General features: G+C 38.4%; 1 protein-coding gene across 3 annotated transcripts in view; it reads left to right on the top strand.

The window, feature by feature from the left end:
• pgap1 (post-GPI attachment to proteins inositol deacylase 1) overlaps positions 1-15,637 on the top strand; it is a 142,083-nt gene that overhangs the window by 42,659 nt on the left and 83,787 nt on the right. For all 3 annotated transcript variants that reach the window (XM_069934579.1, XM_069934578.1, XM_069934580.1), the window contains exons 8-13: positions 222-327; positions 407-465; positions 1,775-1,870; positions 2,159-2,208; positions 8,776-8,827; positions 9,938-10,018. In XM_069934579.1, the coding sequence (XP_069790680.1) occupies positions 222-327; positions 407-465; positions 1,775-1,870; positions 2,159-2,208; positions 8,776-8,827; positions 9,938-10,018 (444 nt within the window). The remainder of the gene's footprint in view (positions 1-221; positions 328-406; positions 466-1,774; positions 1,871-2,158; positions 2,209-8,775; positions 8,828-9,937; positions 10,019-15,637) is intronic.

The following is a 15,637-nucleotide window of genomic DNA, read 5'->3' on the forward strand; positions in this document are numbered from 1 at the left end:
TTGGAAAAATTCTTGTTTTAAAAAAAAAAATGGCAAAATGTGCTGTGACAGAGTAGAGGTGTTTTGGGAAGGATTATTAGAGCAGGTTGCACACAAACATGGATTTGATGGTTTAGAGTTAGGGTAGAATATTTTATACCTGTGGAGTCATAAAATTGCAAATGAATTGTTGATTTCTGTGTTTTAATGTGGTTGTTACATTGATAGTTTGTTTTTCCAAGATAACAATGGATTTAAAGAAGAGGATGGCAGTCCTTCACCATCATTTTATCAGTTTTGCAAATAAAGATTTTGAAGATGAATCCAAGTCTTCTGTCTCATTCTCAGGTATGAAGTGGTGTGTTATTTAAAAGTTGTGACTGTAGCCAAATATGTAAAGTGTATTTAATACATGTATTTATTTCAGATTCAACTGCAACTTGGAGTGAAATTAAAACATACAAATGGACTTATGACTGTCCACAGGTACTAGATGCATTTTTAACTTCTAATTTTCACCCTGCTTTCAAATTTACTCCAACCATTTCTAACACTTCTCTCCTTTCTTTATCCTTCTGTCTCCATCTTGAGGAACAATCAATCCACTGTCATTCACTGTAAACCCACCGTCTCCCAGAGCTACCTAAACTACACCTGTTTCCACACTATCCCTTGTTAGGATACATACATTTTTACCAGTTTCTCCGTCTCTACTGTATTTGCTCACAAGCTGAGGTCTTCTGTTCAAGGATATCTGAAATCTGAAACACACCTTTTCCTCCACCATGGTTTATAAAGACATATCTTGCATTTGCTGTCACTCATCCCTTCCTACCCAACCTCTCCATGACTAGTGCGATCCACTGCACCATCCAGGGACCTAAACAACCTTCCAGCACCTTCAGCCTCATCCACTGTATTCAGTGATCCTGATGCATGCTCCCTCTATATCAACAGAGCCAAGTGAGGACTTGGTGACTGTTTTGCAGAACACCTGCGCACTTTTCTGTAGTGATCATCCTGAACTTGCTTGCTACTTGAACTTCCTGTTTCCAAACCTTTCTGACCTCTGCTGCACTAATGCAGACTTGAGGAACAACATCTCATATGCTGCCTGTTTAAAGCGCAATGGTAGAATCTTGTGTTTTCCAATTTCAGGTCATCACGCCACCTCTCAATTTTAATCCATGTCCAGTCCTCCCACATTTCCTCCCTCACTTGTTTAGTCCTTTTCTCTGCCTCCACACCAGTTTCATTTCTTTCCCCCTTCTTGTTCTATCTGGTCCTATTGTCTTTCACTTCTCCTTAATGGACCTCATGAGCACCATAATCACCTTTCAACTGAGCAAATTCCAGCACTGGTAGCCTTTGTTCCCACTTCCATCAGCTGTCTCCACATTTCCCCATCTCTGGCCTCTCTTGCTCCACTTTCCCCTTTTTTTCCCTATTTGTCTGACACCTATCAATGACATGCCTCTGTCTTTCAACTCCACCCTTTTCTGTCCCGATCTGTCCGTCTTCCTCACCCCTTTTTAGTTCACCAATCCCCTTCTGGCCCTTGTCTTACCCCTCCCTCCCCTCTCTGCCTTACACATATTGCTCCATGAGCAGTCCCAATGAAGCATTCTGACCCCAAAAAATTCCCCATTGATGCTGCTTGAACCACTGAGTACCTACGGCAGATTGTTTCTCGCATTTTTTTTTAAAGTTAGTTTTAAAATATTTTCGGAACAAATTTTTGAAATTAGTTCAAATTTGAAATAGTTTTGAAATTATATGTCCAATTATGTTTCAGTTTTCAGCGCAGCCACCCAAAGCTTCATATTTTATTTTACAACTTCCAAGTGATGAGAAACTTTACAGTAATTTATATTGTCGAACCACCAATCTGGTAAGTTTGCCTTTTTGAATTAAAATTTTGAAATATTTTACAGCTTTTACTGATTGTATTCAATTTTCATTATTTGTCAATTTCACCAACACTTGCTATTCACATATAAAGCAAAAGGTACAACTTAACTGAGAAATGTCGGCAGCATTAGGCATTATTTATAAAACATTATTAAAAGGCCTTTACGTTCACAATATCAGGAGGTTTTCAATTTACTTATGTATATAACTTTGTTTCAGATATTTAAAATAGAACAATCTCAATACATTTTCTTATTTGCATTGATAGGAACCCAGTAATTGGATCTCTGGCTGCACTAGAATTAACCAATCGGTTTGGTAAGTATGATTTTACTACTTGTGCTGTTTTTTTTAAATTTGAACCACATTCTTAAGATATCAAGTATTTATTGTCTAAAAATAAAACTGGATCCCATTTTTTGTGGTTTCCTGTTGAAACAAATTAGTGAGAATGTAAAAATTCAAAAAGAAATGAAGTCAACACCAGGCATTGTCATCCATGTATTGTGTGACTAACTGTATGAAACAAACATTGCTATATGTGACTCTTTTGTGGGATGATAAATTACAACTGCATGGAAAACTCAGGAACTGAAAACTGCAAAAGCATTATAAGCATTTTTTTTAACGAACCCACTGAGCTAATGCGTTATGCTGTAAGATTGTGCTCAATAAAACTAAGTAATTATTTGCTGTAATATGCATGTCAAGTACTGAAATGTTGATTCAGATCTGAAATATAACCACTCAAAGCACAATTTTCTAATAAAGTTGATTTCTCCATTTGGTTCAATTTGTGGGCCATGAATGTACTGTCTAATTTTGATTCATTACTGACATACCAGACAATGTCTTTACCTTAATCTAGATAAATGTAGTGAGACTCGATTTAAACAGAATGTCTGGCATTTTCTTTTTGGAATACGTGGACATACCCCTCCATAAATCTTCGTCCGCGAAGCCAAGCCAAAGAGAAAGAAAGACATGTCAAGCAATCACTATCTCATGACAAGTTGGTTTTATGTTGCAGAGGTGGTGTGTGGGGATGAATCAGACCAAGGCAGTGTCTCTAAGGTGAGGTCAGTGATCATGGAGATAGGTTGTCCAGTTCTTGGATGAATAAGAGCAGTTGGAGATGGATAAGAGGAAATTTTAAAAAAAACAATGAAATGAGGCCAATTAGAGAGTGAGAATGTAAAGTTGCAGGATGCAGAACTGTGGAGATTGCCCAGCAAGTCAGAGTTTGCTAATGAGGGGAAATACTGAGCCCATCTCATAGCTGGAAGAGTTACAATGGAAATGGCCAACCTGATTCAGAAAAAAAGTGAGTTGACCTGTATCTCACAGACCAGCAGAATGAATAAAATTATAACACATAAGGCCAGTAGTTTTAATGGGCTTTTTACTCTTGTTCCATCTTTTCATTCCTATATCTTGTCTGTTTTTTCAAACTGAGTGCTGTTGGTTTTGTATTTGGTAAAAATCTTACCGTGGTTTCTTGAATATCGTCCAGACAAAATCGAGATCAAAGAAAATGGTTTCAAGTAATGGTATTTATGGTGATCGATTCAAGGATCTCAGCTTAATGAGCACCCCAATAAATATTGATGGTAAGCAGACAAGTAATTCAAATGGTGCCCTGGGTCACCTTTAATTGAATGGAATGATGTGACCCCCCCCCCCTTGAACATTCCTTAGAAAGGTTGACTGGCCACCAGAGTGACAGGAATCAGTGCCTGCGATTCATGGTTTCTGGAATTAGTCTGCAGCTTGTCCTGAGCTATACATAGCAGCTGGTCAGACCTGTTTATAATCTCAGCAGTTTACAGAAACTTCTGAAGGAACAGTTTCATTCAAATATGAAATGGGCAACAAGTGCAAATCCCATAAATATTCCATAATTTTAGAAAATGCAACATTGTCATATTTGGTTCCTCCCCCAACCTGCAAAATAGATATAATTGTAGGCACAGTGTATATTCTGTATCAGTATGATCGTTTTGATGCAACTTCAAGCGAAGTTATTATGTTTTTAAAATAATCACTCAATATTTTTGTAAATGACATTAAACATAATCTATTTGAGTTTGCAAACATTGATCTAATCCCAAGTCCTCTTGTGCAGGCTTGGACAGAATTGTTGAATGCAATCAATTTAAATTTTGTGTTTGTTACAAGTGACATCCCTCCTGCCTGAATGAACAATGAACCACAGACACTGCCTTACTTTGATTTTTCACATACTATTTTTATTTATTTTTGCCAGGTGGTTTATATTAATGTTCACACTGTGACGATGCCGCAAAACAATGAATTTCATGACTTGTTCATGACAATAAATTCTGATTCTCATTCTGAAGTTTGAAGCAATTGTATGTGCAATTCTTTTGACACTTGTCTGCAACCATTGGCAATGTTAGACGAAGCCTCCAGAGGGCACTATATTATGGTGCTGACCTTGAATGTCAATAGTGTGCTGAAGCAAGTTATCCTGCCTATTGATTTTTTCACAGGCAGTGACTCGTTGGTTTTGAATGATTTAATTTCAGGGACTCATCTTAACGAAAGTAATTGAAAACCAGTTTTCAAAAGACTGGTGATCCTGCAAGCAATGGTCTATAGTATGACTGGAAGGCAGTTTGGGGATTAAGATGTTGTCATGTTCTTACATAGACTTCTACATTGTCATTTGTATTCCTCTGGATTGAGGAATGAAACTTCCAGGGGCTTCTCTCCTGTTCATTTGCTATGACTATGTTCCAGTCTCAGCCCTGACAATGTATTGTGCATTATTTCAGGATGTGCTAAAGAGCCAACTGACTGTTGTTGATTGAATATCATGTAAGTGAATCATTTAAGGGTTAATGTATTTCTTTGCCCTCTGAGATAATACCTCATCACAAGGCATATACATCATTTTTCATTAATCTCCATCTTCCCTATTGAGGGATCTATTAGTTAAACCTGTCTGATTATATCTTGGCCACTTAATGAGAATCATGTGGCGCAGAAGCAGGCCCTTTGGCCCAACTTGCCCACACTAACCAAAATGGCCCACCAACGTTCGGCCCACCTGCCTGCACAAAGCCCATATCCCCCCAAACCCATCCTATCCATCAAAGTAGAGTCATCTATTAAACTTCTGTAGATGCAAAATATATTTCGCGTACAAAATACCCTCGATGCCTGAAAGTTGGTATTATTTATTTCGATGATGGCCGACCCACCCAGACATTTTGATTTTCGTGACCCTCCCACATTTGCTGCTGCAAGAATGGCTTTTGTGCACAGAGCTGGAAAGCAAGGAAATTATTATACTCTAGATTGGGAGATTCACACAAAAAGCATCTACAGAAAAGTAATAAGGCTGGTGTTTATTCAATGGCTTTCATGACCGCAAATTTTCTTCAATCAAGTTCATGACCAATTGGAAAGAGTAATCACTTCTGTGCCATAGAAATGTGGCAGTGTGTTTACTCCCACAGAAAACCCAGTCACCTGTTGCCCATGAGGTTTATGCCTGTGACCACTGGGGTTTCCGAATGCTGAGGTATTCTTCCATATCCCAAGGACCCCTGATGGGTGGGTGTCAGGAGAAATCAGAGAGAATTGATTGGAATATGAGAAAGAATAGATTACTGGGGGGAATGGAATGATATGAATACTTTGAGAGCTGACATTGAAGGGTTGAATGGTCTCATGTCAAATATGTATTAAAAAAATAGTTTGAAGAATAAATGTTGGCCAGAACAAATGAGGAGACTACCCCTTTTTCCTTTAAATGTTTTCCTGCTGTTTTCCATCCATCTGAGAGGGCAGATTTCTTTTTAAAATGTCCTGCAAAGAATGGCATCTTCAGCGGGTTGCTTTATATAGTAAATCTGTGTATTTTTTTTATCTCAAGTCTGTAGAATGGGATCAACTTAAAATAGCCTTTAGTCTCAGAAGAAGCTACGATGGAGCCAAGCCCAGCACTGTAGACAATTTAGATATTTTCTGTGGTGAGCACATCTGAAGATGAGAAATTTCTGGATAGTTTCTGCATCTTCAGTTACAGAAATGAGTGTGAAGGCAGATGAAGATACAAAGCAAGAAAAATAAGTAGCAATGTTGCATCATCATAGAGAAACTTGAATGTTCATTAACACTTTATCATCAGTTATGGTGAATGGAATCCTGATGCATCAAAAGCTGTTGCAATCTATTGATGGTTAAAATCTTTTCAAATTGTTGGCCATATTTTTGGCAAAAGTGAGGTAAATCACAGACTGTGAAGGGATATATTTGTATTGTATGACCTTTTGATGCAGTTATTATAGGATTTATGATTTCTCCATGACTATTATACCTGTCAGAGCCACCATTCAATGTAATCCTTGCTATTTTCTGACATATTGTTTTTTTTTAATGATAGTGCTGGGAAATGGAACCCTTTTCCTTTTTATGCTATCAGTGATCGTTTGAAATACTTCACTGTTAGGTACGACATGGGATGGTTACAGTGGAAAGCAGATCTCCACACTGCTTCTTCATGTAGCTGAACCATGATGCCCGAAAGAAATTCCTGTGCATGCTCTAAAACAGTGTACGCTCCCTTCTTTTCTCCATCCCTCTCCCCTCTTTCCACACAGGATTTTCCACATGACATGTCAGTCATTTGCAATCATGCACCTTTGGAAGTTTTCTAAGCATGAATAAGTTTTTTAACTGCCCTGATGCATTTGTAGATGTGATGCTCCACTTCTCATGCACTTTGCCATGACTGTAATCTGTATTCTACTTTTCAGAAATATATATGTTGTCAAACCTTGGATTGAGTAAATTTCCCAGATTCTGATTCATTATTCTCTAATTTTGAAATTCCTGAAATGTATGAAAAAGTTGACTGTAAAGACAACTGTTTGCAAGTTAGTACATAGATAGTCAGGAAACTCTAATGTGCTTTGGGATGGCTTTTTGTTCAGATTCCTGAGAATTTGACAGATGCTTAAACTTTCCATGCCAGTTTCTAACCAACAATATAAAAAATTGCATTCAATATTTGGGTCATGGATAATTAAACTGTCATCAACAGTGACCCATTCATTACTTCCTGTTTTGCTTATGCAAACTAAGCCATTTCTCAAGCAGCAGAAATGATTCATCCTGGTATACCCTCTGAATATCTTGCTATCTGACCTCAAATGGTTATGCCTTAACCTCATCAACCGATCTCTTGCCTATCCTGGGTTGGTTGGCTCCAAGTCATTGGAGCATAGAAAAATAGGAAGGATCTTATGAGAACCTGTAAAATACTTAACAGGACTTGACGAACAGGGAAGATAGAGAGACACATAGGAGAGTGCGGATGTTGGAATCTGAAGCCAAACGCAACATGCTGGGGGAACTCAGCAGGCCAAGCAGTAAAAGATTAGTTCACATTTTGAGACAACATTCTTCATCAGCGCTGATGTTGCTTGACCCACTGAGTTCCTGCAGCAGCTCAAAGATTAGTGCTTGATGTGGTTGAATTAAAACTTTAATATATTTAACGAATTCTTAGATACTGCAATCATAAACGTCAGTTGTAATTGACATTCGCATTTCCTTAGAAATGAGTTGTACTCTGGAGCATGTAAGAAGAGAGCTGCATCTTTTCTAGACTCTGTATTGCTGAAGTTGGACCCAGTGAAGTCTGTGATGGGTCTGCAAATTCCTGAATTATGGCCAGTCTGGTTTATGAACGAGGCACTTATAATTTTAATTGTAGGTGTGCAGAACAGAAATATATTGGAAGTGGAAGTGTAGAGATTTACCAATGTGTTACAAATTGAAAGATGGAGTTTGGTGAATAAAATTTTAGAAAATAGGTATTGTTTATTTCAATGATAGCCTTGTTCTTCATTATGAACATTGTGGAGGAGTTTCTTTGGAAAACAGAATAAATTCCAAGGATCAACATTCTTGGCTTAAAATTACAGTGACTCAGAACCCATGTTAAATAAATTAATCAAAATTACTGCTGCCAAAGAATATGGCAAATTAATGAAAAATATCAAATAATGCAATTTCACTCAAATAAATAATGTTTAATTCCTTGCTAGGTTATTGACATTTTGGTTCCATGATTGTGGACTATTAGCTGGTTAATATGAAAATGTTTTGCATTCTCTGATAAGTGATATCGGATTGTATTTGTGAAGAGTACAGATGAACGTATTTTTAACATTATTACTTCTCCAAATGGCAATTACTTTTGCTCAGCTTCATTTGTGAGAATTTTTGTCAAGGGTTTATATTGGTAAATCCTGGAATTTTTCTTTCAGTGGATGAAAAGTGTGAAGGAAATGGATCATGTTTAATTTTGTATTTTGTCTACAAGGAATGTTTCCTGCATGGGCTAGTGAATAAGGTTCAAAGCAGGAGGTTTGTTAGATTCTGTGAAATCAAGAACATGAGAATTTATCAAAGTGATTATCATAACAATGTGGTTTCTTATAGTCTGTGATTGGACTAAAACATAATTACTATCGAGTTCAACTTCAATTAAAAGAGCAAAAGAATGATATTAAAATGAATTGTGAGAATTATTGATTTCAGAAAAAAATGGCTAATTTTAAAAATTCAGATAAAAGTCAAAACTTGTACATAAATTAGAATGTATCACACCCTGTTTGCTTTTCATGTCTGATACTTAATCCTGAAAGGAATATCCTGATTATATCACATGCATGGTTAACGACTTGCTGTGGCTACTTTTAACTTTGCACCTTGCAAATTTTTATTTTCGTTTACTTTTGAATTCTTAGCTTGGGAATGTTGCATGAATTCTCTGACTTACTGAATGTCAATTCCATCTCTCTTTCTGTAACAATTGCTTAAATTTACATTTAATTTCCCATGCAGCCAAGAAGGCATTGACCTGACTGGGGAGGCAGAATTGCTGAAAATGTACAAGGTAAACTTAAGTTTTAGTTGGAAACATATATATTGCACAGCTCGGACACTATGACAGCTGAGGAATCTCCTTCTGTCCACGTTCAAATATGGTACTTTGTGCATTGGTTTTGGTTTGGAGTTTCTCTTGATGTTATCTGTGCAAACTGATCTAATTTATGTTCTTCTTACATATCTGCTCCTGTTCCTAGAGTTTTTAGCATGCCTCTTTTTTTAAAAAAAAGAGCAAATGCAGAAAGAAATTCATCTTGAAGGATTAAGATTTTTTAAATGGAAAATTGTTGCAAATTGTTAGTAGTATTTCAAGCCAATGGAGAAACTAAATCAAACGGGGATTGAAAGATGAAAGATTGTTCTTAAATCTCTAAAAGTTAATATGCATGTTCATCAAGCAATTAAGAAATGTAACAATTAATTGGCTTTTATTGCAAGAGGATCAGAGTATTCTCGTTGTTCAGAGCCCTGGTGAGATCGCAGCTGAAAATTGTCCAAATCTAATCTCCTTCAGGAATGTTTTGCTAGAAGTTGAGGAAGTACAGCGAAACGTCACCAGATTTACTTTTGGGATGGCAGATCTGTCCCGTGAGGAGAGATTAAGTGGATGAGGTCAATACACGATTTAGCTGAAAGAACGAGAAGTGATAGTTCTGAAATGTATAACATACTTGAGGACTTAACATGATAGATTTGGGAGATGCCAACCGATATCATGCGGCAACTATTTTATTTTATCTCGATGTATTCTTAATTGACTTGTGAAGTAAGTGCAGAAATGTTTGAAACTGAAAATACATTTTATAATTATTTGATTGCATGCTAAGCAACATAAATGTAACCAAAGAATAATCATTTTGTAACTTTCTTAACCCTGAAAGGGTTTTTTTTTGTCTCATTTTATTAAGAATGAATTCCTTCTGTTGAAAGGCAATGTTAATTGTAACTTTCTGTCGCATTGGAAACATTTTATCCAATATTTGACTCAATTATCTGGTTAACACATAATCTGCAGGACCTCTGTTTTGTATTGTCTGATTTATTTTTTCTGAATTTGTTTAGTTGCTTCAGGATACTCTCCAGTTATATCTTGTATCACCTGCTGTTTGTTCTTCAGGTCGTAAACTTCAATCTGGAAAAGTACCGCTCTTTCTCTCATTTTGTAATTCGTGTGTCTAAGGCAAATGTTAATAGACAGGTAAGTGAAAGCAAAATGATGGTCTTGCCTGATCTCATTAATATCAAATATTTTTGTAAAATAGAGAGTATTCATATAAAGAAGGTTTCAGCCCTTTTATTGCTATATAATTTCCAATTTTTATTCCTTCAGTTATCAGTAAAAGAAACAAACAATAAATGCAACATATACTGTTGTGTATGCACTTACACAATTAGGACAGAGATGTGGTGCTTTCTTATTCTTTAATTCCATCAGACTACATGGCTACTGACCTACATAGATATACCCAACTCTCTTCCCCCCTCGTGCAATAAATGTTGAATGGGCCCCCTCCAACTACCATTACTATATCAGGTCATGACTACTAGTGAGAATTAGGGTACATATTACTGAGTGATTATAATACAGAAAGGTACTGAATAGTAATTATGGGACATAGTCCTTAAAGCACTCGGGTAGTCTTCTTTCTCTCTTGGACCACCTCAGCGTAGTATGCTGTAGTCTGGTCGACAGTGACTGCCAGCCTTCGCTGCGAAATGCTTGTCACAGTTACTGGGCTACCCGTCTCCGCTCAATTTTCACTTAGCCAAAGAGGTTGGATTGCTGTGGCAGGTCACGGCAGGTCTGGTTCTCCTTCCTCCAGGTCATGAGGTAGTTTGTGGACTTTAGTGTCAGACAATGATCACAATTGGTCAATATGATGTTTCCACAGTCTATCTCCCACTAGAACAGGGTATGAGCAGGGGCTCAACTTTTGTAGGCTCACCCATGTGTGTTTGTATTGTCTGTAATCTTGTGCCAGTATTCTCTTTCCCAATTCCAGTGCTCTAGGTAAAAATATGTGGTGATGTGGATTTTTCTAAACGGAGGCCCAGATCCAGGTGAACTGTGGACAGTCTTGTCCTCAGGTGGCGGTCAAACATTGATCCTGCTGTGGTGCATTTTGTGGTAGAATGCAGTTTGTTTCTGTCCCCCAACAGAAGTTGCTTGGTTTTGATCGCCTTTTTGAATGTTTGCACAAAGTGACAAACTATGTCTGATATTGTTGTCATTCATAAATCTGTTAGAAGGTTCTGATGTAAACTGGGGTCCATTGCCTGTGACCAATTCGTGAGGTAATCTGTATGTGGCAAACATGGCCTGTAGACATTGAATTGTTGAATCAGCTTTGGTGTTTTACATATGCGACACTACTGGCCCCCATTAGGAATGTGCGTCTATAAGGAAAGTGTCTCCCATGAATGGCCTCGTGAAATCTATATTAATCTGATGCCAGGGTCTGGAAGGCCATTTCCATCGGTTGGCCTCAGCCTGCAGCATTTTTGGCTGCATTGACTGACGTATTTTGTATTTTCTCACTGTTGTTTCAATGTCTCTGTCTATTGATGGCCACCAAACATGCATCCGGGCCAGTGCGTTGATTCGTACTATTCCTGGATGGTTGTGGTACAGCTCTGATAATATGGTGTTTTGCCATTTGCCCGGGATAATTGTATGGGTCCCACAAAGTAAACATCCTTCTTCAACTGATAGTTCATGGCGGCGTGTGAAGTAAGTTTTCAGGTCTACTGATATGACCTCAGATTCTGGCCATTCGTTAAGGATGAAGTGTAGGACTTTGCTTACTGTTGCCTCCTTTCGAGTTTCTTTGCCGATCATCTGGGCTGTAATGGGCAGTTATTGTTCTTGGTTGATGGGTGTGGCCTCTGCTGTCCATTTAATAATTTCTCCTCTTTGTTCAGTTTTGGGTAGTGATAAGGCATCCTTATGGCTGTTGAGGGTTCCCGGTTTATGTTTTGCCTCGTATTGATATGCAGCTAGTAGCATGGCCCATCTTTGAATTCACGCTGCAGCTAATATTGGCATCCCTTTGTGGGGGCCCAGAATTAAACTTAGAGGTTTGTTGTCAGTGATTAGAGTGAAAGTTCTTCCGTCAAGATATTGGTGGAATCTTTTTTCACCAAAAATTATTGCTAATCCTTCCTTTTCCAGTTGTGCGTAATTGTGTTTGCTTGTAGTTAATGTCCATGAAGGATGTGCCACTGGTTGTTCACCCTTCTCTGTGATTTGGGACAATACTGCTCCTAGTTCTACTGGTGAAGCATCAATGGCTCGAGTCACTTCCTTGTTTGGATCATAGAGGATCAGAACCTCATTTGTTGACATTAATATTTCCTTTAGTTGATCAACTGTGTTTGTAGTTTCTGTATTCCAGTATCGATTTTACTGGATCAGGGGGCTGCATAGTGTAGATGTGTTTCCGATAGTGATTTATAAGCCCTAGAAAGGACTGTAATTCCGACCTGTTGGTTGGATATGGGGTGTTGTATTGCGAATGGCTTTTGTGGCCGCTGAATCCATTCATACCCCCTCCTTGTCGATTGTGAATCCCAAGTATGTTACTGAGGGCAGCATGAAGACACACTTATCCTGTTGTAATTGTACATTGGCCGGTTGTAGGCAGCTTGAGATCTCTTCAAGGTTTTGTAAGTGTTCTTTGTTGTTTCGGCCCGTGATGATGATATCATCCAGGTAACATCCCACTGAGAGTCCGTGTAGTAATTTGTCCATTGTAGCTTGAAAAATCCCAGGTTTTGCTGATATTCCGTATGACCTGCGTGTGTAGGTGAACAGTCCCAGGTGAGTATTAATTGCCACATTTTCTTGATTCTTTGTCCAACTCTATTTGTTGGTATGCCTGTGACAAATACAATTTTGTGAACTTTTGCCCTCCATTTAGTGCTTGGAATAGTTCTTCTACTTTGGGCATGGGGTGTTCTGGTACTTTTAGTGCCTGGTTGATAGCGACTTTGCCATCGCTGCAAATGCAAATCTTACAGAGATTTGCTTTCCATACAGATATGATGGCTGCTGCCCAATCACTGTATTCTATTGGTTCTATTATGCCTTCATCTTTTAGTCTATTAACTCAGTTTCATTTTTTCCTTTCATTGCAAATGGAACTGTTCTGGCTTTGATGAACTTTGGTTCCACATTCTCTTTTAATTGCAGTTTGGCTTAAACCCCTTTGATCTTTCCCAACCCTTTTTGGAAAACCACTCCGTAGTTGTTGAGGATTTGGTTGAGTTCTGGCAGGGTGTTGTCTTCGTGGTTTATACTCGGTATTGAACCGATCTCCAACCAGTCTAGGGGAATATGATGTAGCCAGTTTCTTCTGAAAGGTGCTGGTCCCTGGGTATCTACAATGCAGAAAGATAATGTTTTGGGTTGTTGACGCTTGTATTGTACCTTGACCGTACATTTTCCAAACACTTTGACTTTGTCTCCAGTAACAGATCTCAGTACTCCAGTTGTTTTCACTGGGAGGTGTAGTAGCAAGTGTTGCTTTAAATATAATGGCATTAGAGACACTGCAGCTCCTGCATCGAGCTCCATTTTCAGAGGTTCATTGTTTATTTTCAGCTGAATATAGATTGCTGTGTTTTTCCCGTTTATCTCTCGGATGTGCAAGACTTCAGCTGTTGTTTTGTTGTCCTTCGAGCTGTTGCTATGCTCATTGCTAGGGTTGCTCTCTCTTTCTGCCAGTGCTTTGAACTCAGATGGGTGCTTATCACAATTTGGAGTCCACCTGGGTTTCACTGCTTCTTTAATTGGACATCTCGCTTTGATATGTCCTTTTCTCTTGCAGCGGTGGCATTTGGAATATTTGAAGAAAAAGTTTTCTGGGCGATCAATGGTTGTACTTCCGTTATGGAAACTCTGTTGGCGGGAAAACCTCCCGACCAGAAGGTCTTGTTGGCCCACATCAAAATTTTTGTCTGCCATTTCTGAGCTTCAGACAGTTCTATAATCGATCTTGAGTTAATTCATCATCCATTTCCAGTAATTTCTGTTTTGCTTGGCGATCTGCCAACCCCATCACCAATCTAACCCATAGTGCTTGGGTTAGAAGATGCTCAAAATGCTGGGTCAGCTTACACAAAGCTACCAGGTATTCACTACTGCCTCCCCTGGCATTTCTTTCCTTTCATAGAATCGTTACCTCTCTGTCATAACTGGTGGTCTGGGGCTTAAGTGGTTTCCCAGTGTTATGCATAACTCGGTGTATGTCTTTGTCCCTGGGCCCTCTGGGGTCAGCAAGGTTTTAAGGAGATCAAATGTTTTGCTGCCCATTATTCTGAGGAAGAGGGCACATTTTCGGTTTACCGGGACTTCACTAATATTATGGGCTACTCAGTCGTGGTTAAACCAATTACCCCAACTTTCATCTGCTTTGTTGAATTTTCCTAACTTTCCCTCTGCCCTCTTGGTGCGCTTTTGCTTTGATCTTTTGGTGGGAACTCGTGGTTCTCATTAGGTAGTCACCTTTTATCTTTATCCTTTTGCTTCCTTCCCCTGGGTGGTGCATGGAAGATGCATAGGATTCGTTTCCTTCCTTGTCACCACTGATGTGTATGCACTTACACAATTAGGACTCGGAGATGTGGTGCTTTTCTCATTCTTTAATACCATCAGACTAACGTGGCTATATACGTATTATATGGAGGGGTGACATCATGACGTGGGCATTATGCTGTACAGCAGGGCGGGCTTATACCCAACAAAAACATAAATGTTGGAAGAACTTGGCCAAATATTGAGTTCAAGCAGCATTTCTATTTCTGTTTCGCATTCCAACATTTGTTATTTTCCAAATTTTAAATGTATATACTTATTATTTAAACAGTACTTATAGACAATAATTTGTTACTCACTGTGGAGGAGGTCTAGTGTACAACAGGTCGCTTAGCAATGCATTGTTTTTTTTTAAACAACGTGCAGAGAGGACAGCAGGAAACATCGATCACCAGAGAATGAACTTATACGAATTCATTCATTCTTAACTTTGCTGGATAGGAAAACTGATTATGGAATACTGTATATTTCAGCATGTAAGATGACCCTTGAAACCCTCAAAAATCAGAGTCGTCTTATACACCAGATACACAAATGAGGCCTTAAATTCAATGCAAAAAAAAACACTTGACATAAATTCGGTGTATAAGATGACCCTTGAAACACCAAAAAAGAACCCAACCTAAAGAGTCCTCTTCTCATCGAACATTGTTTCTTTGGTATTTTTCTTAAAGTATCTCCATTCTTTCTCCTCTCCCTAACCATCTTCTCAGTCATCTCAAATGTCCTCGCGGCAGCTCAGTTGCAAGATAGATTCCTTGGCCACTTCTATCAAGCTCGCTTCATACTTTCATCATTTTGCTGGATGCTCCATGCCCAACAGCTCAGTCAACATGATTTTGGGGTGGGGGGGGTGCATCTTGTATACCCGATATATGAGAAAACCATGAAAATGGGGTCCCGTCTTATCCAAAGGTCACCATATACACCAAAATAGAGTAATTGTTTCCTACTTAACTTGAGACTGTTCCTGGAAGATCTTAGGCCATTGAAATATACTACATACATTTTGAAATAATAAATATGTTAAGCATGTCACAAACAAAAATTGAAATTTGAATGTCTGTCTTGTAAACTAGTTGTGCACCATGTCATGATATTTTTAGATATAAACATTTAGATAAATGGAAAGATTTAATAATTCAGTTCAGTGGATCTGAAAGAGTAAAAAATCAGCCTTATACGATGTGTAAAATGTTCTTTCCAGAGTTGGCAGTTCAA

The sequence above is a fragment of the Narcine bancroftii genome, chromosome 4 (assembly GCF_036971445.1).
Source record: "Narcine bancroftii isolate sNarBan1 chromosome 4, sNarBan1.hap1, whole genome shotgun sequence".
Lineage (NCBI taxonomy): Eukaryota > Metazoa > Chordata > Chondrichthyes > Torpediniformes > Narcinidae > Narcine > Narcine bancroftii.